The 22,756-nt window shown below is 43.1% G+C and overlaps 1 protein-coding gene across 1 annotated transcript in view; it reads right to left on the reverse strand.

Moving 5' to 3' along the window:
• Window positions 1-10,949: 10,949 nt before the first annotated feature.
• T265_00466 (hypothetical protein) overlaps window positions 10,950-22,756 on the reverse strand; it is a gene marked incomplete at both ends in the record, with an annotated part of 178,917 nt that continues 167,110 nt past the window's right edge. Inside the window, 8 exons of the mRNA XM_009164239.1 lie at window positions 10,950-11,146; window positions 11,458-11,578; window positions 12,832-13,030; window positions 14,659-14,839; window positions 15,902-16,065; window positions 20,133-20,399; window positions 21,031-21,132; window positions 21,979-22,276. Coding sequence (XP_009162503.1) covers window positions 11,108-11,146; window positions 11,458-11,578; window positions 12,832-13,030; window positions 14,659-14,839; window positions 15,902-16,065; window positions 20,133-20,399; window positions 21,031-21,132; window positions 21,979-22,276 — 1,371 coding nt within the window. The remainder of the gene's footprint in view (window positions 11,147-11,457; window positions 11,579-12,831; window positions 13,031-14,658; window positions 14,840-15,901; window positions 16,066-20,132; window positions 20,400-21,030; window positions 21,133-21,978; window positions 22,277-22,756) is intronic.

A 22,756-nucleotide genomic window follows, 5' to 3' on the forward strand; every position in this document is an offset into this window, starting at 1 on the left:
AGCACTTTTGGGGGAAAACAGGTGACAGGTGCACGGGTAATCTCTATGGAAATAGTCATCCGGGTATTAGATTTTTCGTACAATTGCGTTTTGGACCTGAAAGTTGAGAGCTATTCCAGTGAGCTCCTCCTTGGTGCAGAACTTAACGCCTATTTTACTCGGGACTCTGTTTAATAATGGAGCAACAGAAGAGGGATAATAAGCATAAAGTTGGTGAAATATTTTCACTTGCCCATTACCGGTTTCACCATTCTTGAGGCACATCAGACAGACTTAGCACCAACTTCATTTTCAGGCAAGTGTATTTCGCCAAGGGAGACACTCATTTAAAACAGAAATGCCAATTTTAGTTCAGTTTCAAGCTTTAGGCTTCTCATTTAGCAACTCAAATAAATCAATCGTTTGTAAACTGTGCATTATTTTTTATGATATTTACTTTATCGCTTTCATTTCGTGCTCACCTTAGAAAATAATATCCTTCATTCAATGACCACCCGTGTACTTCCTCCTTTCGAATAATCGATCTCAGATTATTGCTTGATGACGTGGGTTGGCTAAGTATGATATTGGAATTTTATCTCCTTTGATAGAAAGCACATTCCCCATCCACTGACTATATTCATTCCACTAATATGAGAGGTTATTGTTGCAGGGTGAGCTGCGTACTGCACATTGCCTCTAGTGGCAACTGCTTTCATCAGCTAGCTCACGTTCTGTAGGTTAGTTATTCACAGTGACGTTCAAGAGACTTTGTATATCCAATAGTTCACACAATTTGATAGATTCATACGGCATCACGTTAGATTATTTCAGTAAGTCGGTTGGCGTTTCCAACATTCAGAGATTCCCGTATGACAAAAACCTCCTGCAACAGAAACACACTAGTGCAAATGTCAAGGACCGCACCAATAAGACTTTAGGTCAAGTGTAACCTACCTCGCCTGCGTAAATGAAATCTCCGACACAAAAATTAGGGCACCTTCAAATCGAGGCTTCGTCAGGGTCACTCAATTTACCTGGAAGAAGTATCCTTGCGTGACTGGAAACCCGATGATACCTCTGTCTGTGCGGTTCGTCTGGCAACGTCTGTGAGTCCCACAGGCGGGAAGTTGATAGCCATCTGTTTATTGTGTCTAATAATGCCCCAACTGACTGTAGCTCCGACACCTCCAGAGACAAGTTTTACGACTAAGCTATAAGCTAAGATATTGTAGTGGTTGCCGGAGATACGAATACACAAGTAGGCAGGCTTAGCATATCTGAGACGTAATTAGGAAGTCGACATGGATTGGACTCGGAACGCGCGGGCAATGATGAACGATTGCTTCAGCTCTGTGCTGATCGCAGGCTGCTTTTATGCAGTACCAACTTCCGAAATAGCCAAAGTCGTCTGGCCACATGGTGTCCTACAACGGCAGACTGGCCACAAACTCAAATCGATTACGTTGCCAGTAGCTACCGACGGCGCGGATCAATAACTGACTGCCGTTCGCTTTGGAACATACTTGTAGATTCCGACCATGCGCTCGTCAGGAGTCGCTTCTCCCTACATTTTCCAGGACCGCGTGATGTGCGGACAAATCGCTTGGCAACTGAAAGACTGGCAGATCTGGATGTTGGACGAACTTCCCAGAATCGTCTTCTAGAGTCACTTCCAAAGGCTTCACCATCAGATGCGAACTCATACTGGGACGAGATTGCCACATCTGCGCATAGTGTTGAGAATTTTGCCTGTGGCAGGGCACTACCAGGCTCACTCGAGCACTGGATATAAAACCGAACGGTGGCACTGCTTAAACCTCGTGGAAATATCTCAGCCGGCCCCGAACATAACTTGATGCGGCGAATTATCAGGCGTCAAGTGAAGGTGAGCGTGCAAGCCGACCGTGAAGTGTGGTGGATTCAGAAAGCCAAAGAAATGGTAGAGGTTCAGAAAGCCGGTAATGCCCGAATATTACTCCATTGATCCGTGCGACCGGACCCCGGGAACCACTTGTGAGATAGATAGAGGATTGGGATGAAGTGAAAATCCCGAATAAAGAAGGACGCCTCGATGGATGGGCCGAATTTCGACTAACGATTGTCACGGCCACCAGTCGGAACCCATTTGGAGCCCACAGGTGACGAAGAATCCTGGACGGTGAACCTGGAACCACCTACGGCCTCAGAAGTTTATGACTGTATATGTTCTCTTAAGTGCCACCGAGGCTGTGGTGCGGACGACGTCCCACTCACATTATTCGAAGATGGGGATGAAGTCCTCAGTCGGCGCTTGTCTGCTCTGTTGGCTTGCATTTGGGAAAAAGAGTCTGTCCCAGACAACCAGGGAGAGTCGATGACAAAACCCATTTTCAAAAAAGGGGCTCATAGTGAGCGTGACAACCACAGGGGAATCAGCCTGACCCAGGTCGTAACGAGATTTCGGCGTCACTGGTGCTTTGTCACCTCATGGGGGCTCGTGAAACAGACTCGAGAGCGGCAAGCGGGATTCCGGCCTTGTAGGAGTTGCGTTGACCAAATCTTCAAACTTCGTCAGGTGTGAGAACAACACCATACGTATAAGCGACCCACAATTCTGGTGTTTCTGGATTTACAAGGCGCATTTGACTCGGTTGACCGGTCTCTTCTGCTTGACACGCTTGCCCACCAAGGAATGCTCCGAAAGTTCGTGAACACAATAAGTTGCTTGTATTCCCAGAATCCCGGACATGTGAGAGTATATGGCGAGCTCTCCAAAAGCTTCCGTACACAAAGTGGTATCCATCAGAGATGCACACTCTCCCCATTCCTGTTTAACTTCGTTATCGATGAAATCATGAGACGAACGCTGGAAGGTCTCGAAAACCCCGGTGTTCAGATAGTCAAACCTCATCAATCTGGAATGTGCAGACGACACCATTCTCATCTTTGAAGTAGCGGAAAAGGTGCAAGTGTTTTTGGATGAACTGACCAAAGTCATCCCGACCTTTTGTATGCACTTCGCACGCGTTTTCGTTTGTGCAACGGGTACTTCCGTTGAAGAATGTGTTCAGCACCAGAAGCTGCGTTGGTTGGGACATATGTTGAGCATGCCCAACCATCGTTTGCCGAAGAGAAGTGTTGTTTTCCACGCCCCATTCATAGTGACCGAAGGAGAGAGGTGGCCAACCCTTGACCTGGCAGAGGCGTATGAACGAAATCACGAAAAGTTTGGGTGCCTTCGGTGCTACTCGCCCTCCAGCATGGGGACCGCGTGATCCTCACTGCACCAGGTTGGAGACGCTGCAAGATATGACTGCCAATCGATGTCGGTGGTGATCTTGTTTTCAGTTTATATCCAGATTTTCTGAATGAGTGTATGGAAGTCTAGCCACCTAAGAATGGTTTTAATAAGCTAGGACTAAGTTCCTCCCCACTTCACCTTTATTCTTTTCTACACAATAGACCTTTCAACTAAATCATGGTTGTACTGGTGTGAAGCATCGCTGTTGAACATTGATTCATGCTGTCCATGATGGTAATGATGACGATGAGGAGGAGGAGGATGATAATGATGATGATGATGACGATTATTATTATTATTATTATTTATTATTATTATTATTATTATTATTATTATCACTATTATTATTAGTCTTGATGTTTACTTTCCTTCCAAGTTAGAGTGGCATATTTAGAGATGTAGTAGAAATTGATTGGTGGCCTCATCAATCATTCATGAATATTGTTGCACTTCGGTGGTGAGAACAACAAATGATACAAATAATTACAAATGGTTACTGGTGATCGGCACTGTGAATTGCCATCATCTCAGTGAGAACACTGAATCCTGCTTTTATTCACTAGTCTTTCGCGGAACGAACTACACTGATTTTTGTCATATTGTACAGGCACAGATCACATCCTTCACAGAGGTTAGGAACTTGCTCGGAAAGTTTAACCCAGATAAGACCTGGTGCCTCCTTACAGTGCACCGGGAAGGATCTCGAATTATAATGGCGTTGGACATTCGGCTATGTCATTCCTGAATAGAGTCCTAACTTCGTTATCGATGAAATCATGAGACGAACGCTGGAAGGTCTCGAAAACCCCGGTGTTCAGATAGTCAAACCTCATCAATCTGGAATGTGCAGACGACACCATTCTCATCTTTGAAGTAGCGGAAAAGGTGCAAGTGTTTTTGGATGAACTGACCAAAGTCATCCCGACCTTTTGTATGCACTTCGCACGCGTTTTCGTTTGTGCAACGGGTACTTCCGTTGAAGAATGTGTTCAGCACCAGAAGCTGCGTTGGTTGGGACATATGTTGAGCATGCCCAACCATCGTTTGCCGAAGAGAAGTGTTGTTTTCCACGCCCCATTCATAGTGACCGAAGGAGAGAGGTGGCCAACCCTTGACCTGGCAGAGGCGTATGAACGAAATCACGAAAAGTTTGGGTGCCTTCGGTGCTACTCGCCCTCCAGCATGGGGACCGCGTGATCCTCACTGCACCAGGTTGGAGACGCTGCAAGATATGACTGCCAATCGATGTCGGTGGTGATCTTGTTTTCAGTTTATATCCAGATTTTCTGAATGAGTGTATGGAAGTCTAGCCACCTAAGAATGGTTTTAATAAGCTAGGACTAAGTTCCTCCCCACTTCACCTTTATTCTTTTCTACACAATAGACCTTTCAACTAAATCATGGTTGTACTGGTGTGAAGCATCGCTGTTGAACATTGATTCATGCTGTCCATGATGGTAATGATGACGATGAGGAGGAGGAGGATGATAATGATGATGATGATGACGATTATTATTATTATTATTATTTATTATTATTATTATTATGCTTGCACTTAAGTAAGTGGATTTATTTGAATGCACCGTCGGTTGAATTCAACTTCGCCACTGCCTGGCACTGTCGTTTTAACTTCAGACAGTTTCACAGAAAGTGAACAAGACGAGTGCCAGATCTTCCAGCACTTTGTTATCTCACGACCCCTGCGTTCTGTGTTTTATAATCCAGCGTGCCAATTTGAAACGATTACGTTGCTTGACTCACCAATGATCTACTGACAGGTATTCAGACACTTTCAAGCTAAATTAACTGTGGTACTGACTATTCCAAGGGCTTCTATCGAACTCATCACTGTGCTAGCCGAAACTATCCGTAAGAAATGACAAATCAGGAGAAGTAAAATTGTAAATTTTTTGCAGTTCCCCTCTTGAAAATAAAACTCCTAGCAAACAGCCCTTACAAGAAAGATAAACTTGCAAGCTGGAACCAAACCAGCAATACTCGCTCCCTTACACATGGAAAACTTGTCTGCCTTGGGCTATACAAAACGGCTGACCTGAATTTTGTAATCTCGAAGCACAACTGAAAGCATCTGTGCGAACTTGCCGATTTTATCAGTTATCCGGATATTGTCCCCCAATCTGCTAAGGACATGAGGTCAGTTGAGGTCATTCAAGTGAACTGTCACATCAGTCTTCCAGTGGTTGGGATCTCAACGGACGATCGTCCCTTGAGTCCGAATTCCCTTGTTATATACACACCGGGGTTCGTATTTTGAAATTATAGTTTGTATAGCAATGGACCTTCAATAGGAGGGGTACGTAGATCTCCACTTTAGTACATATCCATTTCCACATGACATTTTCCATACCTAATTTAATGGCTCCATCCATGACCTATTTCCGCTTACCACCAACACAAGTCAACTGCTTCCTGAATTCCATTCGAGCAATAGGTCACAGTGCTGTTAGTGCTAGCCATTTAGAGGAACTGAACGAAATTTTTGCTGACCAAAATCCAACTTACGGCCAAATGGTCGCTCACGTAAGCACCAGTGACATGCTATCCTCATGACTATGTGTCAGGTCTGTCAGTCAGCTTCATGGGTTCAGGTTGAATCAGGCTACAAAGTAACTGGGTATCAACTGAACTTTAGTTCACTACAAAACGGATAACGACCCATTATCCCACTTCTTCAAAACCTGAATGAAAGTAAGCTTATTAATCGACTGTGAGTTTCGGCTGTTTGAAGCCGATCGCAAACCCCAGACCATTATGTAACTTTAAAAGGCCCAATTTAGCTTTGGTTTCTGGCTGCAGTGTTGGTTTTGCGCAAAACGAAACCTAATTATCACAAGCATAACTGCCTTTTTGGTCAAATTGGTCAACACTTTACTGGTTCCCCGTCTAGTTATTTTTACTCAGCATGCAGGTGATAAAAATGCAAAATCATGTGTCGTGTTTTTCGTCAAATTCCAGGTTTGCTTCGGCCCTCTCAGTGGGATGACGAAACCAGCCTTCGTGAATTACGGAAACATGATTTATTCAATTACCAGCGACCGTGAAAAAGTAGTTGGCATTTTCTATTGATCTTAGATTTGGCTAAACTGACTGCCACCCAACACAGGAGCTACATCATTTGTGTCAAATTTATTTGGATCGCGATGACAGCCTTTCTTTTTGCGTTTCGAACAATCATCTGAAAGAGGTTCTGTGAGTCCGCCTTAACAAAAAGTCTGGTAGAGTCAATGTTAAATGCCAATACAAACATTCAGCACCGCTTGCAACACCTTGATGAGCAAGTTCAGCTAGTTTCCTTGGCGCGACACTACTTAAAAGGTTTATGTGAACTTCCAGACAGCTCTTTGTTGGAGACTTATGAGCTCTTTATGAGCTCTTTATGAGCTTCCTTTTGGGAGTAATTCATATGGGTTTGTTGAGAACTGATTCTGTTTTTTTTTTCGGGGGGTCCTTTTAAAATGTAAAATACCCTAGTAGGCACACGGTGTATTAGTGCACATTACCATGTGTGTACTTTAGCCTACGTTTGTGTTAACTGAATGTTTGAAAGGTGATTGTCTTACCCTGGCTGGTCATGATCGAAATCAAACTTTCCTCATTTTGTTTGATTCTTCCAACGGTATTGTGAGGAACATCAAGCGTCTACACGATTTAATTGGAACTGAGATAAAATCCCACCAAACACAATCATACTGTAACTCTGGTCCAGTATGCTTCGTCTTTTTTAGTCGATATGACGTTATTTCTACCGGCTCGGAGTCCATTGCGTTGTCGTCAGTGCGATCCCAGTGATCTGATCATCCATATTTACAAATTGAATGGCGCAACGCATGCTGATGACTGGGAAAAACTGAATTATTGATCTTTTCACCTCAGTCTAGTTAATTTTTGGATGCTCCCTCTCAGCCCTGTCCAAATAACGGCGTCGTCATGTCCACTTCGAGATTTGGTGCACATTCGTCCGTACCAGTCCCGAGAAACCTAGGTCAATCAGGCTAGAAGATCGCTGACTATGATCACAGTGACAAACCTGGTTGTCTATATTTTCATAAAGGAAACTACTCACAAGGTCGCTGAAAACTGTTCGAAGAGTTTTCAACAAACTTGTGAGTAGTTTCCCTTATGAAAATACACTGCGATATCTCGAATATCGTGCTAACTGAGTCATGAGGTGGCCTGTGTGTGTATAATATCATAAACGGGAGATTCAGTTGAGTCTCTCGTGAAAACCAAATTGATTTGCAAATGAGTGTATTTCTAGTTGTCTATACTTGCAAAAGCTTGCAGCCGCGTTGACAATGATAAAATATATTCAAATCCCCAACTAAGAAAACCAGTTTTATTACTGAACTCACATCACTCTTACTTGAACGGTCCTCGTTGTACCCTGGTGAAATCCTGTAACTGTCACATCCTAGCCACAACCCGTACCTTGCTCACACTCCAACGAGCACTTCAATCCATGTGACCGGCGTGATAATCCTGTTCACTTGGCAGCAATATGCAGCACATGAGTGTACATGTTTAGCAATGGTCACAGATATTTCGAATAGATAGGATGTTAATGAATTCGTATGAAACGATCGTTTCTGGAGGTGTTAGGTTCCAACCATTAAGAACGAGTCCTTGAGGTCATAAAAATACGACGGCCCAGTAATAACGAAGAATTAGTTAAAATCCACAGGTAGTCACAAAAAATGAGAATCGAGACCTAAAATTTCTTTGTAATTTGCCAGTGAGCCCGAACTGAGTGTTGTGGTAAGGAAAAACTGAGTCTGGACGAATGACCAGTCGTCCACTCGGGCTATCTGATAATCCCAGTTATCTTTCGGCTTACAACCGGCAGGATTGGAGCGTAGACTACTGAACCAAAATAATCTTTTTTGCAGTTTCGAGAAGTGTCCTCCGGACGGTGCTAGAAGCCTGATTACCAGAAAAAAAAGGTGAAGCTGCGCGATGTGTCTCTTGACTAGCAATGAATGTAAGGATATCTCCTTACATATTAAAACACCCACATAAGTTGTCGAAATTCAAAAATATTTGAATTTATATAGGGAAGTAAGTGAGCGGTTGACGCATCTTGTACACGAAAATTGCATACTTCTATTCCGCAAGGACTAAAACACACTAAGATGGCAATCGCCACATTGTGACACGGAACCCGACAAGGATGTTGTAAGCAGTGCTACAGCCACTCGAAAAATAAATATCTTCGGGTTCCCTTTGGCCTTCACATTTTGCGTTGTGGCAAAAGAATACCTCGTAATAGTGTGATTGCACAAGCTCCTGATCACATGTCGCTTATTTCGAGCATTCGTTCTGTTTCAGTTGTGACAAACAAGATCGTTCATGATTGCCGATTGCCTCGCCGTTCCCTCTGCAAAGCATTGGTACGCAGCGATGAGCGGACAAGAATCAACTGTCCCTAAGTTACAAACTGTACAACACAGCCTCAATGCATGGAGCTCATACAAGCGTCTGTTCCTGGTCATTTGTTAAGTTGATTCAGCTGAAAATATCAGTACGCTGAACAATGGACACCACCGAACATATCGACCAGTTTTACAAGCCTATCTAGAGGTTGCTCAAAATCGGGCGACTATAATTCATTAGATGGCTACTAGACTTTAGTTCTAAGATTCCCAAACACAAAACAAATAGCTCAGCCATATGATTCCCAAAGCAACTCCAGATCAGAATAAACGTGCGCCTCCACGTAAAATTAAGTTGACGCAAGTGGTTTGCTGCCCATGTGCGCGCAACCCGACGCGTTCCGCGTGCGCATTATGTAGTTCCAACTCGTCTGTAAGTCACTCGCCTGTAGGTTACTAAAAATAAATATCAGAAAATACAAAGCAAATATTCGGATCTCTAAAAGTATCGCAAACAATCCCATATTCTCACAGGTGATGAAAAGACGAGAAATTATGCGACCGACCACTGTCTCGGCCCCGTCTACCGGATCACGTGACTTCCGTAATGTTGGGTTCACAACTCCCTAACGTTGGGGGTGATGAAATGAAAACAACACAAATGGGCTTTGTAAGCGCGAACCGTGTGAAACTAGGCGGAAGCATATATCCAGCTGTTACGACGCATGTTGTAAAGCCTGTGAACCAATTAACGCATAGCAGATCAGTTTAGTTAGTTCATGGAAGTTGTAGAGCCATGTGAAAGTTTTAGAAAGACCGAATAAACACCCACTCATTGTCTGCACATAAAAATGTGTAAAATGTGGGTCGTAACAGAAGTACGTTAAACTAAGCACCACTATTTTGGAGTCATGAAGCGATATATGCACGTCTTCAATCCGTTGACTGTGTGAGGCGTACAGATTGGACGAAATCCGAGACCAACAGTTTGTTCGATGCCACATCTGCTCTCATCTCTCATTTATCTTCAATCGGCATTTTGTCTCCAGTGTGTTGTCGAACTACCCAAATCAGTGTTCGAGAGCTGGATTAGTTGAAAGTCACTTGTATCTTGCTTATACCCTTGATGGGGTGGAACAGGCAGCACAGACAGAATGAGCGGATTCAGAGTGATCGAAGTTTGACCTATTGATTTGCTGAGCAGGGTACTACGTATGGGTTATCCCATCGCAGTTCAGATGTCGCTACATCCTAGCCCCTTACCCAACTAGACAGGTGACCCACTATCTGACTCACCATCCGCGTCACCTGTTGCAACTCGAAACGGGGCCTAGTTATGTAGAGCGGCACTGCCCTCGGCTATCTACCGGGTTTGCACCTTCAATTTTCGTTCCACCAGCTGGACAGCCAGCGCATTCTACTGATAGTCAGGCTTACCGGTACAGCACTTATTTTGACCTGTGTGAGAAGTGCACGTGCATCAATTGGGAGTAAAGAAAGCCGACCGTTTAGGCGAGTTGGGACCGCAAATCGCGCACGCCGAACGTGTTGTGCGTAATTGGGTTGCAAATCCTTTGCGTCACCTTAATTTCACTTGGAGACGCACGTTTACTCTGATCTGGAGTTATTTCGACCACGCTATTTGTTTTCTGTCTAGGAATCCTACAAACGATGCCAAGTCACGATCTTGTGATTTGGCATCATTTAAACCTGGAGAAACTCAGATACCCCATTAATTTCCAGATCTTAATGTGTCCAAGGCAGTCACAATAATTTATCCCTATTCCGCTCTTGAGTTCACTTCAACCCACAGAATGGAGTCACACATGCTGCCACCCATCCCGATCACACACAAATGACAGTAATCAGCCCACACAGATTTGACAAAGGCCTGCAAGCAGCGCTCAGCCGAGCAGTCACCCTTGCGTCGAGCGTGTGCATGTCGCCTGACGGTCCACGAACACGATCATGCCCGACATGATTTTCAGTAAACTCACACACGTGGCCAACGATGATTCTGATCAGGTAGAAACAATCTCCTGACTACTGTCACAAGTGGGCAAAGCAAACGTCAGCATCAGGCATTGGTTTGGGATTAGTGTTCATCTTCGTTTGATGGTAGATGGTGCCATGTTTTTGTAACGTTGTTAAAAAGTTAAAACCACCCTCTGAAATAGGACGACTTGATGATGAGCGGTTGCACTCGCCGAAACCTGTGAAGTGACAATAAATCCCGTACTTAAAATCAGGCCACTGGCCTACTCTCTGTTTCGTATATTCAAGAAAATAATAGAGGACGTGGTAAACATATAACGTTATTTATTTGGTTCATAGATAATACTTCTATAATGCTAATTAATGCGAAAAGAAAAGGGTGTACAAAGCAATAGGCGCTAAAAGAAAATTTGTTAAAGTTTTGAATAAATAAGTTCATTCAGAATTGATCTGCCTCCGGTCATATGCCGACTAACCGACGAATTCTGTAATGGTTGGACTGGAAAAAAGAGAAAACGAAAGTTAGATAAAAGTCGGGCTTTATTCATATGCTCGTGCTTATACAGCCTCATTGGAAGCCGAATCAGACTGAGGGCTTCATATTCAAACCTCCACTACATATGCTATAAATTACAAGTTACTACTTTAGGAAGTAAACAAAATTCGGTCATTTATGTGGATTTTTCTTACACCTACGGCGCTTACTTTTTTGAATACCATATTTCCGAGAAAACTGGAGTTTACAAATAAGATCAACAAATAGTGATTACTCATCGAAACCATAGTATCTAACATTCTTACTCGACGAACATTTCGATGAAGATCTTCCGTGACTGTCACATCAATCGTCCCACTTGACGAGCCAAATGGATTTGTGGCTGTGCACGTGTATTTACCCGAATGTTCTGTCATCAACTGACCTCTTGCGATTCTGTTGTGAAATGGGAGACGTAGGAAATAAAGCCCGATGAAGAAAACAACATTGCCTCTAACGTGAAATCAACCTCACTAGTCTCTAGGGATTAAGCCTGACAATGGGCAATCTAATGTAATTAGTTTGATAGAGGGTGGATGCTGCGGTAAAGTAGCTAGCTATAAAACCGAAAATTTCTTGTTGATTGTCCGGTAACAACGAAACTCAAATATGAGAAGCATTGGAACATCCGCAAGAGTTTCTTTTGTCCATTAACCCAAATGTCAAATGAAACTGACAGGATTTTTCAGCATTCCGATTGTTTCTCTCACACTCAAATGATGAGGTAGTGACTGAAATTAGTTTTGAACGCCTCTTTCACGTATGCTCGTTCAGTATGAAAGTTAGCTTTAAGGTTGACGGAAACTCGTGACTGATGAGCCTCAAGAAGGGCGAAGTTGATCGTAAGCAGTAGAAGAGTTTTCAGCAACCTTATAATCAGTGTATTACGTCCGTATAATCTATCGCGATATTTCGAGTATCGTACCAACTGAAAGATGAAGCTGCCTGTGGCAGCACATTCAGTTGCTTAAGAACATGACGGACGAGAAATTCAGCTGGGTCTCAGGCGAGTCTTTCGTCAAAATCAATTCGATATGCAAATGAGTGTATTTGTCGAACTTGAAATTACCTCCGCTTAAGGAGAAGCAGCAGCGTGGCGTATGAGAACTGCTTCAATCGTGGAAGCCGTTCTGTTGGGTTATTGATTTTGCTTGTGTTAGTGGCCGAAATTCTGATATGAGGTTTTTACCTACAATGATTAAAAATCATTGGATAACCTGTTTATTTGCAAAGACAGGCATGCATTCGAAAACTTGTAGGCCATCGAATTAGCGAAACTGCGCTGTGTGTATTACAGTAAGTGTGTACTTAATCCAAACAAACACTGAATATAACCCACAGTTTACGGTGAGCTCAAAACAGCTCGATGGCTAGGGCGCGAACTTACTGACCGCATAACCGAACCCAACTCAGCTATCTCGACTACTCCTGTCTAGACTCGGGCAACCTGGCATTATCTCCGTCCCCGCGCTCTCATTGGATGACATTACAGTTAAGAACCAAAAGGACGTTACAGCTGAACGACCCTTGTATAATATGACAGAATGTCGCAATCACGAAGTTTACGGTTTGGTGAGACAAGTGTGAGCATGCTGACGACTTTCGGAAATAAAGCAGTAATCGTTGTAGGAGAAACTGTACACACTCACGCGAATATGTATATTCTTCCATATTCATAGGTCTTTCCGAGTAAAATGGGATCTTTGCGTTCCTCTGGCACTTTTCCTGAGGGTTCAAATGTCCATTTGACCGTGGATTCAGGTGAGGATGACTCGTCTGTGCACTGCAGAGACATCTCATCGTTGGTTGTATAGGTAATGGCATCACCATTATATATGGCCGGAGGGGCTGAAATTGCAGTACGGAAATAAGAGTTGGTAACTGAAGGATACTCAGACCAAGAATTCCGGTGTAGATTGTTCACCGCTTTCAGAAGAGTTCACTGGGCTAGACGGTATTGTTGCACCCGTTTAATGATTAGTCGATAATGGTACGAAACCAGGGTTACAACTGCAGTTACCAGAACCATATTTTCACTGTGAATCAGGTGGTTTTCAAATCATTTCAATAGTCCTTAGTCAGCCAGCTGTCTCGTTCATTTTGAGGGTAGAGGAAAGCTTTTTACTTTTGTCTGGTAAATCCAATAATCACAGTAACTTGCAGTACCAGCACTGTTTCTGCTGTTGTGTCGTTGTGAAACAACAAATACACAGCTCTTCAATTTTTCTACGAAATCAGCTAACCTAAGAGCTATCTTAGAAACCCTCTCAATTACGACATTCCGAATACAGTCTCAACCTACTAGACCGCAATTTCAGTTTCTCGGTTTCTAATCTCTGTCGAAGACGCCTTTCAAGCTACAAACTCCTCTTGGCTCAAGACAAAAAGCTCAAACAGTGAGCTTGTTTGTGATATACAGCTATCGAATATTCTTTTCTTTCCTTAATGTGTGAAGCTTCAACCATAGCTGCACAATCCCGCATGTAAGTGGTTCTTGTATTTTCAGGTAATGTAAACCTGTTTTGAAAATCATCCCCAATTCTACTAGGCACTTGGGTGTGGACTTTGAGCGTGAACCACAAGTGAACGAATTCTGTTGTATACGCCTGATGAGTTGTAATCAGGGCGAAACAAGCAGAGTGGATTCTTTTCCCAATGTGCACCTCTTTAGCATTGTAATCAATACTTGCAAAAACTCCAAATCAACGGCCCAGTGGTGATCAGGTCTTTCATAACAGTTGCGAAATGTTTCGAACAACTTCTATGATTCACTAGTAGTTGTGTAAATGTTTGCATTATTCGTGAAATTCGCATTCACATCAGTTTTGTTCGAACGATTACCCTCTTGTCCTGGCGTACTTATTCTGATAAGTCTAAAGGGAAAAGCACTGGACTCGAGGTTCGTTCTTAGTAGAACGCATCAACATTGCATAACCTTGGTCGTGCCGGAATTCGAACTCCCGAGATCTAACATACTAAGCAGGCAAGTTACAACTGTTTTAACAGCGCACGCTGGACGCATCTGAATTTTTCACACCTGATCAGGAGAGTGTGTTTACTTTTGCACAATATGAATGTGGGCCCGTCAGCTCAAACTACAACCCAGCAGTTTTCCTGGTTGTGTCGATTCGTTCACATAACCGGCTTTCACCATGGAATTGGCCATGATTAACAGGTATCTCCAAGACACGAGCAATTGTGAACTGCTTGATGAAACGAAGACAAATCAGCTGATCCGATCAGTTTATGAAGTTGATGCATCCCCGTCAAGAAGCCACAACTACCTTTGCGTTACGAATATCGCAGCGCATGTGTATAAAGCTGTCAGTGCAACAAACCGAAATTTTATCTCGGTCACTTACGTACCAGAATGTCCTTTCAGGATGACTGTGTCCTATCAGGTCTTCGCGTGCAAGTAAGTTCGCTTGAAAGGCTTCACATGAGACAACAATAACAAGTCGGTTATAGTGACTCACATTTCCGTTTGATCTGAACGATCCTGGATTCCGTAAGTCTGAAATTGTATTCCTTCAGTTGTAGGCCAACCAGGCAGCGGAAGAATCCTTCGTCAATGTAACGTGTCGAATTTGCAAAAAAGAATAATTTGTCGCCAATAGGGTGTAGATCCTCAGCTTCGTCGCATTGGCTATCTGCACACTGAAAAGTAGAAGGTACCAGATAAAACAGTCAAGGGGCCATCTAGGTTGAATTTACACTGTTTTCTGTAATACGCCTGCTTTCATCATCATCTCCAAATGGTCCGCTCAGCTCTCTCCTACTCAGGGTATATTATTTGAAAGTGTTGCATTATTCTGACAAAAGACCTATCGTGGCAAACAAGCTCTCAGGCAATTAGTCGCACTACAAATTACAAAGTTTAGTCCAATGTTTTGGATGTCGTAAGCAACCCTTTCCTACAGATTCCTACGACTATTCAAAATCCTTATTAAATCCACAGAATTCGAAACATCGGATTATTAAGCTTTCCACTAGGCAGCGTTGAATTGAAAATTCTCACATTGCACACCACATAATGTCAGTGTGGTAGCTAAGTGAGAGCAGAGATTCACCAGCACTTATGGAGGGGTGGTTTTCGTTCAGTTTGATCAGAAGTTGTGTTGTTCGTTTCAGTAGCGCAGTTCTCTAAATACCACATCCATCGAATATGCATCGTGTTTTCCATGGTGTGTTAATTTTCGCCAAACGAATGTATCTGTTTGAATGGGTGCAGATTTCCTACAGTGTGAATTCGTGATCGTCCAACTTTTGGTGAAGTTTCTTTTCATCCGTGTGCACGACTGAATGAATCAGGTAAACACCCGATAGACTGATCACACCAAAGGATGTGCACTGCTTAAAGACGTCTCCTTCATTGATTACTGACAGGAAGAGACCGACTAGGAATGCTTAACTATATGCCTGTGTCCGCCCTTCAATTAATCAGGGAGAAAGCATAAGAAAGTCAAATCACAAAGTGGAGTGCTTGCGCAAGAATTTCATGCGAATGCACTCCAAGCATGAGTTTTTTTCTGTTGGGGTCGTTTGCTTTCATGTGCTGCTCATTCTTGTGTGAAAAGACACTGTGACAGCTAAGGACTTTCAGTTTTAACTTCAAGTCAACGGCAGATGTACCTGTTCTGATATGTACTCTCCATGTACGGGGTACGATTTAGCTGCAAATCTACATACTTATATACATGCAGCAATTGTTAGACGTACCTTTTGCCATGTCGCTGAAGCTTCTGCACCAATGACCTTTGGTTTGCAGCTGAGCTGATAGTCCTCAGCAGCGTCGTACTCGTCCATTGGCACTCCAACGGCAGCTAGCACAGCCTCTGTGGGCTTCTCACGATCTATCTGAATGGATTCTATGACCGGTTTATCTGCAACGGGAAATGACAAATTGCATGAATAATGATAGATGAACTGATCCACTCTGATCTACTGGAACTAGTTGTCTTTCAGAAATCCTTAGTTCCATAGCGAAACAACGAAATCATGTGTAATGATAGTGTGTACGGAAAAAAATAGTCCTTGGTGTACGGTCGTCCCTCCGCTGTCGGTGCATGTCCCACAAACTTGCGTTTTTTTAATAACCTTGGACAGTATTCGATGGACTAGACCAGGAAAAGCTTCCTTACGAGAATAAACAGTTGTTGAATCCCCATGGTTGAACAGTGTGCAACCAATAAATACCCAGTGACCATAAGTGCGTAGCACTGATCCACAAATACCTCTGCACAAAGACCTTCGTTGTAGCGGATTACGTTTGTGCTCAACGCTGCCTTATCGTATGGCTAGCCTATGATAACGGTCTGCTTGCAAATCCGAATATGCCATCGCGGGTCAGACTGTGGAGCCGATGTAGGTCTGACAATCTACAGCCAACCCGTAGAGGCCTGTTGGTAGCCAGCAGTCGACCTAAACTTGATGGGATTAAAACGAGGCACCAGTGAGTTTTGAAGTAATATCATACATTATCAACACAACAACGGATAGCCCTTGACATGGAATGCTACGTATAATGTTGCTGAATTATATAGAAAATCCTTCTAGGAGCTCGTCGGGAAGGCGCATTCCCCAGGTTTCCATTAACCTTATGTTTCACTTGAACACCAAGTTGTGCGCAGTGGGCGAAGTACACCCTGTAAATTGGCAAGGTGCCAACAGTCCAATCCGCTGGTGGTTGCTCAGAGCAGACACCTCTTCTGCCGACGCGTAAAACAAAATTTGAACTGCGTTAAACCACAAACTGACCACCACTTGTAGTGACTTGAATTGATTTGGACTGAAGAGTTTTGCCCTTCTTAGAAAACATGATTAGGTCCAATTCGCAGAAAAATCCACCAGCTTTTATTTTGCTTCTGTCTGGGCAGTACTGCACACAGACAATGCGTCTCCTACTCGCTCACCAGGAAATTTGACCGTTGCGAAGAAATCAGGCCGCAAAGAAAATATTCTTCGCTATCCTCCCGGAGAGAACTCATTCCACTGAAAGATGATAAAATACTCACAACATGGGAAAACAAGACTGGCCACAACGATTTCTATATCCTGCATGTTCTTTGGACGTGATTTTTATGGAGCGGAAGTACAGTATGTGTTTTCAAATTCAGAACAAAGCTTATTGAATGCAAACAAAGAAATTTCCTATAAGAACGCTGATGAAAACCTAATAAGCTCTTTCCGAAATGCACCCTTTTGTAAACTAAGTTGTTGTTAACAAAAGGCTCAACTCAGTCGTAGGTAGATCTTCCATTGACGATATTTTCAACTGGATGTATTGCCTAAAGGCGGCCTCATTTTTCATTTGCTAAGAGAATCGAGATGCCCTAGTGTAGTTTCTTTGCGGAGCACTACTCACGAGCATTCTGAAGAATCTTGGACAGTCCTCATCTCAAGGTTCATCAGTAAGGGATAATCCTTGGGTTCCTATTAATTTGATGTTTACGTTCACTTACGCATGCTTCTTATGAAGAGATAGTACTGTAGGTGCCTCAACACACAGGATAAAGCTCATTAACTACAAAATAGAACTTCTTTCTCCAAGTACATTGTTGAAAATTTCATAAGCACATTTCTCATTTTCCCCTCGCTTCCTTGAAAAAGCGTTCTGAGCCAATTACTCCGCGTATCACTACAAAAAAGCTCAGGGTTTAACGTTGAGACCCATATCTAACCACATGTCGCCCAGATCAAGGAAGTTCTCGATCTGAATTTGGGTGTCCGGCGCGCCCGAATTTTTCCATATATAAAATTCCCGAGGCGGACACAGAAGGTCTGCTTACTGACTCCAGTATACACGCAACGTTGGGTGAAGGATCACACCTGGTATCATAATTACGAGGATCCGACTATGGTAGTTCCATCCGGACTTGTGCCCTGATAATCGTTCTCAATGCGCGAGCCCATGCATCACTGTCTTTGGACTGTCATAACTTTAACGGTGCACTGATGCCCTCCACCCTACCCAGCCGCACTGCTACCTGATACCGAGCCCGAAGCGCCAAAAAACTGCATTTCGGTTATCACTGTACCGATCATGATGTGGTCATTTTCGCACTCAGTGGAGGCTGAAATTAAATGTATTTTTTCACAACCCCTCAGTATGTAAAATCACGCTTGTTGATTAAATTTGGATGAAACGAAAAGTTTGCATATATTCCGCACGCAACATTTTCAAGAAACAAATTTCTAATGTATGAACTTTCCAAGGTAAACAGAAGCACAGAAATTTTTTTAAGTAGGTGGTCTCAGTAACAGATCGCAAACAATGCGACCAGAATTTCCTGCAGGAAGAATGAGCATTGCACGCCAAGGAATAATCCTTCAATTGTACCTCCACTTATCCGATGATTATTGAATTTATTTTATTTGTGTATTGGTGTCAAAACCGTTCACTGACCTTGGGAAATCTCTTGCAAACGTTCCATTTCTGTTCGTGTTGACGTCATCCTTGCTTCTTTCGTCGGTGTGCAAGCATTGAATGCTGCTGCTCTTGTGTGAATATTCATTTTTCCAGGTGGTTGTATGCCGTCTAGGTTGTATCGGCAAAAGTGCGATTTTTGTTTTGAAAATGGCGCTCTGATTTAAACATTCATCACAGATCACTTAATTATCCCGGATATTTCTGCTGCCGAAGGACTTTGCGAGCTCTTCCATATTTTGATCAGTCACAATTCGCCCTAGTTCTAAATCCGTTGTATCTAACACTTGAAGTTGCTTGATTTATTTTCTTTATCGTCCCATCGGTCCTTAGGGGAGCCCGTAGAATTTATGCCATTTGCGTTTGAGCCTTATCTTAGAGTAAGCACAAGACCTATACCAGTCGTTCCCATACAAAATTTTTGAAAAGCACGCAGCTCAATAAGAGACTGTGGATTTTTAATTGGAATCTATTATCTCTTGAAAAAAGGAGCTTCGCACTACATTCGGTCAGACATTTGTGAAGCTTACCATACTTCGAAAATGGGAGATCTAGCACAGTGGAAATCAATGCGGATTTATGGCTACCTTCCTTCATATAAAGGTCAACGTTAGGGTTGACACCGTGGTTCATGTTTGGGTGTTGGTCTTTGTGGTGGGTTGTCAATTCAGCCCGGTTTGTGTGTGAACATTTGTGGTTGTGTCATGCTACTCTATAACCGGTAAAACCATTTCATTGTGTCAGAAACAAGACCAAATCTATCAAGGATTTTCAATTAAAAATCACAGTCTCACTTAAAAACATGTGCCAAAAAGGCAGAGTTATCTTCCGAGTACTTTGCTGTAAACGAAGCGTCATAAGTCAGTTTAAAATTATAACACAAGACGCATTTGACATAAATAAACAAACGATTGTGTGTTCGTAGCAATGATAACAATATTCGTCCAAGTAAAACATCAGACGGTTTATCCAGGTTTGCCTTGTTAGTAGGAACCATGTCTGCTGCTCTGTAGGACTTACTAAAAATATGGAAAAATCTACATCATATGGGTTAGGTGAAACCATATATCTGATAGCATGTGTTTAAACACTCATCCCTCTACCAAACCACCTCTATTGGTTTAAACTTGGGTCTTATAACCTTTGTTTACTGATCGTCTTTTTTTCAAAATTTAACTCCCATCGTTCCCTAGCGAAAGAAAAGCTATTCCGTTACGCGGACGATTAGACCTTCAGTAATAGAGGGGAGACACAGTGGCGAGTGAAGCAGGTTGGAAGGTTGGTCCTCGTACTCGCGTTCCATCAGGCGCTTGGCTCGCATACAAATCAAGACTTTTGTCTCGCTACTGTTCCGACTGTAGTAATATTTAGTTTACACGAAGTCAAGCTCGGGGGCTCGGAGGGAAAAACAGCGTTTTATCCCTTAGGGTAAGTTGGATCGTAGCAGTTCAGATGTTCTGTATAAAAACAATGGGACGTTGAAAAAATGTATGGGTAGTATTAGGTTACCAGACCGAAACTTACTGCGAAGGTTCATAACAAACGGTCGGGAAGCAGTGTCGAATGTTGCGTTATGGTTCACAATGCATCGAAATTCGAAGCTCGCCTCAGTTGGTGTCGCTGTCTTCGGTAAGACAAGTGAATCCAGAACCAGCTGTTTACTCTTCCATCCACTTATAGCCGAGGCTGGTTGGCGAGGATGGTCACCCCTGATCCACTCATTGTTCGCATCCCCAGTACTCACCTCCCACTGGTAACTTTCAGGCTCCACGCGTTCGCCGGTGGAAATTTCTGTACAATGCAAATCGTAATTTCGTTAGTTCTACGTCCATTTTAACAACGTGCTAAGCGCGGAATTAATGTCCATTCGGAATCTCTTCAGTAATGGCAGTTTGATTAGTTTGCAAAATACTTCGAAGTAGAGATCACTTTGGCATCATTTACGCCGACAGGTGGACCAAGGTTTCATTTTAGTTCAATCTTCTCTAATTAGTTCTAATACTTAATTGGTTCTAATCTTCTCTTGGTCTGTCATGTGGTACTGGCCCATTACTATGTTCGTAGAGTAAAGTGGATTATAAGCTGACTGGAATTTAGTTGATAAAAATTGGATGCAAGCATGGAAGTTATCTTCTGATCTGTGCCTTGGTTGCTAAGGAAGTGGTGGTTCATGTGACAAAAAACTAGCATCTGCCATCACTTAAAAAACGTATCTCGGATTTGTTGGTAAGTTTATCCTGAACTAACCAAACTGAGAAGAAAGTTTCACTTTACAGGATGCAATGGACGCTCAAACTGGGACAAACAGTTTTGACAAGTTGAATACTTTGATTTTATGACTACCCAAACGGACCACAGAGGTGTATATCCTGAGTGAAGTAAGGTCCAACAAAGTGTGGTTGACTTAGGAACTCCAACTCACCGTCGACGTAACACGTTAATGTCTTAGACTCGCCAACAAATGCATAGACCCGACCACGTGATTCTTCGTCGAAAATGCGGACGTTGAATTTCTCCGCCACTTCTGTAAGGGAAAAGTGCAAGATCAACATCAACGAAACCCAGATAATTTCTGCAGCTTTGTGAGTGAGGACTCTACGTAGCTGGATACCTAATGCAAAGTTAGGATAAGACTCGTCTGATTGAAATGACTTATGAAAGACGGGCCCCTGGAATTTTATTATGTTTTAGTATATTACAGTGGGCAGATGTTAACGAAGAGGAATATATGTGTACACGCACACAGGTGAACTCTTCACAAGAGAGATGCATGGATGAAAATTGTTGCAAACTAGTTTTTGTACATAGTGATGAAAAAGCTAACATACAACCATGAGCAATAAAAGTTACAAAGGCTTGTCCAAGGTGCCGTGGCCCCGAGTGTAGTTTAGGTGCTTTGTGTTGACCGACCAATTTGCGATGGCGCGTTTCACGACGCCGATTGGAACATATGCTTGATCTTGACTAATCAAATGGGTAGACGGGCCGTGTGATCCAGATCCACATTGATTTTTCCACCTTACTGAATCATCAGGTTTGTCGATTATTTGCGAGTTGGTGCCAGGTCATCTAATAGTGCACGCAAGTCAAGTACATGGATGTCCCGAATTAGTTGACAGACATCTTTGGGGGGAAGATGTTACACCAAAGTCACAGTGACCTTATCAAAACTGCAGGTGAATGAGTGGGCTTGAGCGTACCTCTTGAAGCGTTTACTTTCGTCCTCATGGACAGGGATAGAAATTGCCCACACATTGTGTGCACGTCCTACAACCAACTGTATCTCACACTGGGCTGTGTTTGCTTTTAATCTCATTAGATGTAACAAAACTCAACAGCCAATTGAATATCACCATAAGAACAGACTTACTCTGAACGAACACAATCTTCTGGGCTACCACGTCACCGGATTCCATGTACGCATTGCAGTGGAACTCAGCGACATCGTCACGGAACGAATATGCGTCCGAATGTATGCTTATTTTGTGGTTCTCTTGGGCGGTGATAACCAGTGTTTCCATTCGAGGTGGCATAACAGGGAACACCTGAGATGGTATCGGCACATCCCCAGGGATTTCTGGCTGGCGATAGTACCAGACTAATCGGGGAAGCTGTTCGCCAGTGCTGGTCCGATCCCCACCGGAAGTGAACACAGCTCTGCAATTTAACTTAAATAATGAGAAATGCATTGGTGAGACCAATGTGTATATTTGTAATTAAACATAAATCTGAGGACAAACTCGGCCTCACTCTCAGCAAAAAAGTCTCTGCTGGGGCTCTCTCAGCTCTTACAAGAGGTTGACTGATGACCCGAGTACAAATGCTTACATTGTATACTTAGTTTATTTATACCAGTGAACTTTCGATAGCAAAACTATATGGAACTCACAGCCACACTTACTAATCATGACTGTCCCCTGCTCTTACACTGGAACAACTGCAGCATTCACCACCACACTGCCGTTCTTGACGCGGACACCTTAAGCTGACCGTATCATGTGAGGAGGGGCAAATGTTGTACATCACTTGATGGATTCCAAGGTGTTAGGAAGGCTCATCAATGTAGGATCATTAGTCTGGAGTAGTAGAGGACGAAATCTCGGGGTCTTGGGTAATTTTGTCGAGGTTGTGGGAAAGACACTAAAACT

Source organism: Opisthorchis viverrini (genome assembly GCF_000715545.1).
Source record: "Opisthorchis viverrini unplaced genomic scaffold opera_v5_4, whole genome shotgun sequence".
In the NCBI taxonomy this organism is placed as follows: domain Eukaryota; kingdom Metazoa; phylum Platyhelminthes; class Trematoda; order Opisthorchiida; family Opisthorchiidae; genus Opisthorchis; species Opisthorchis viverrini.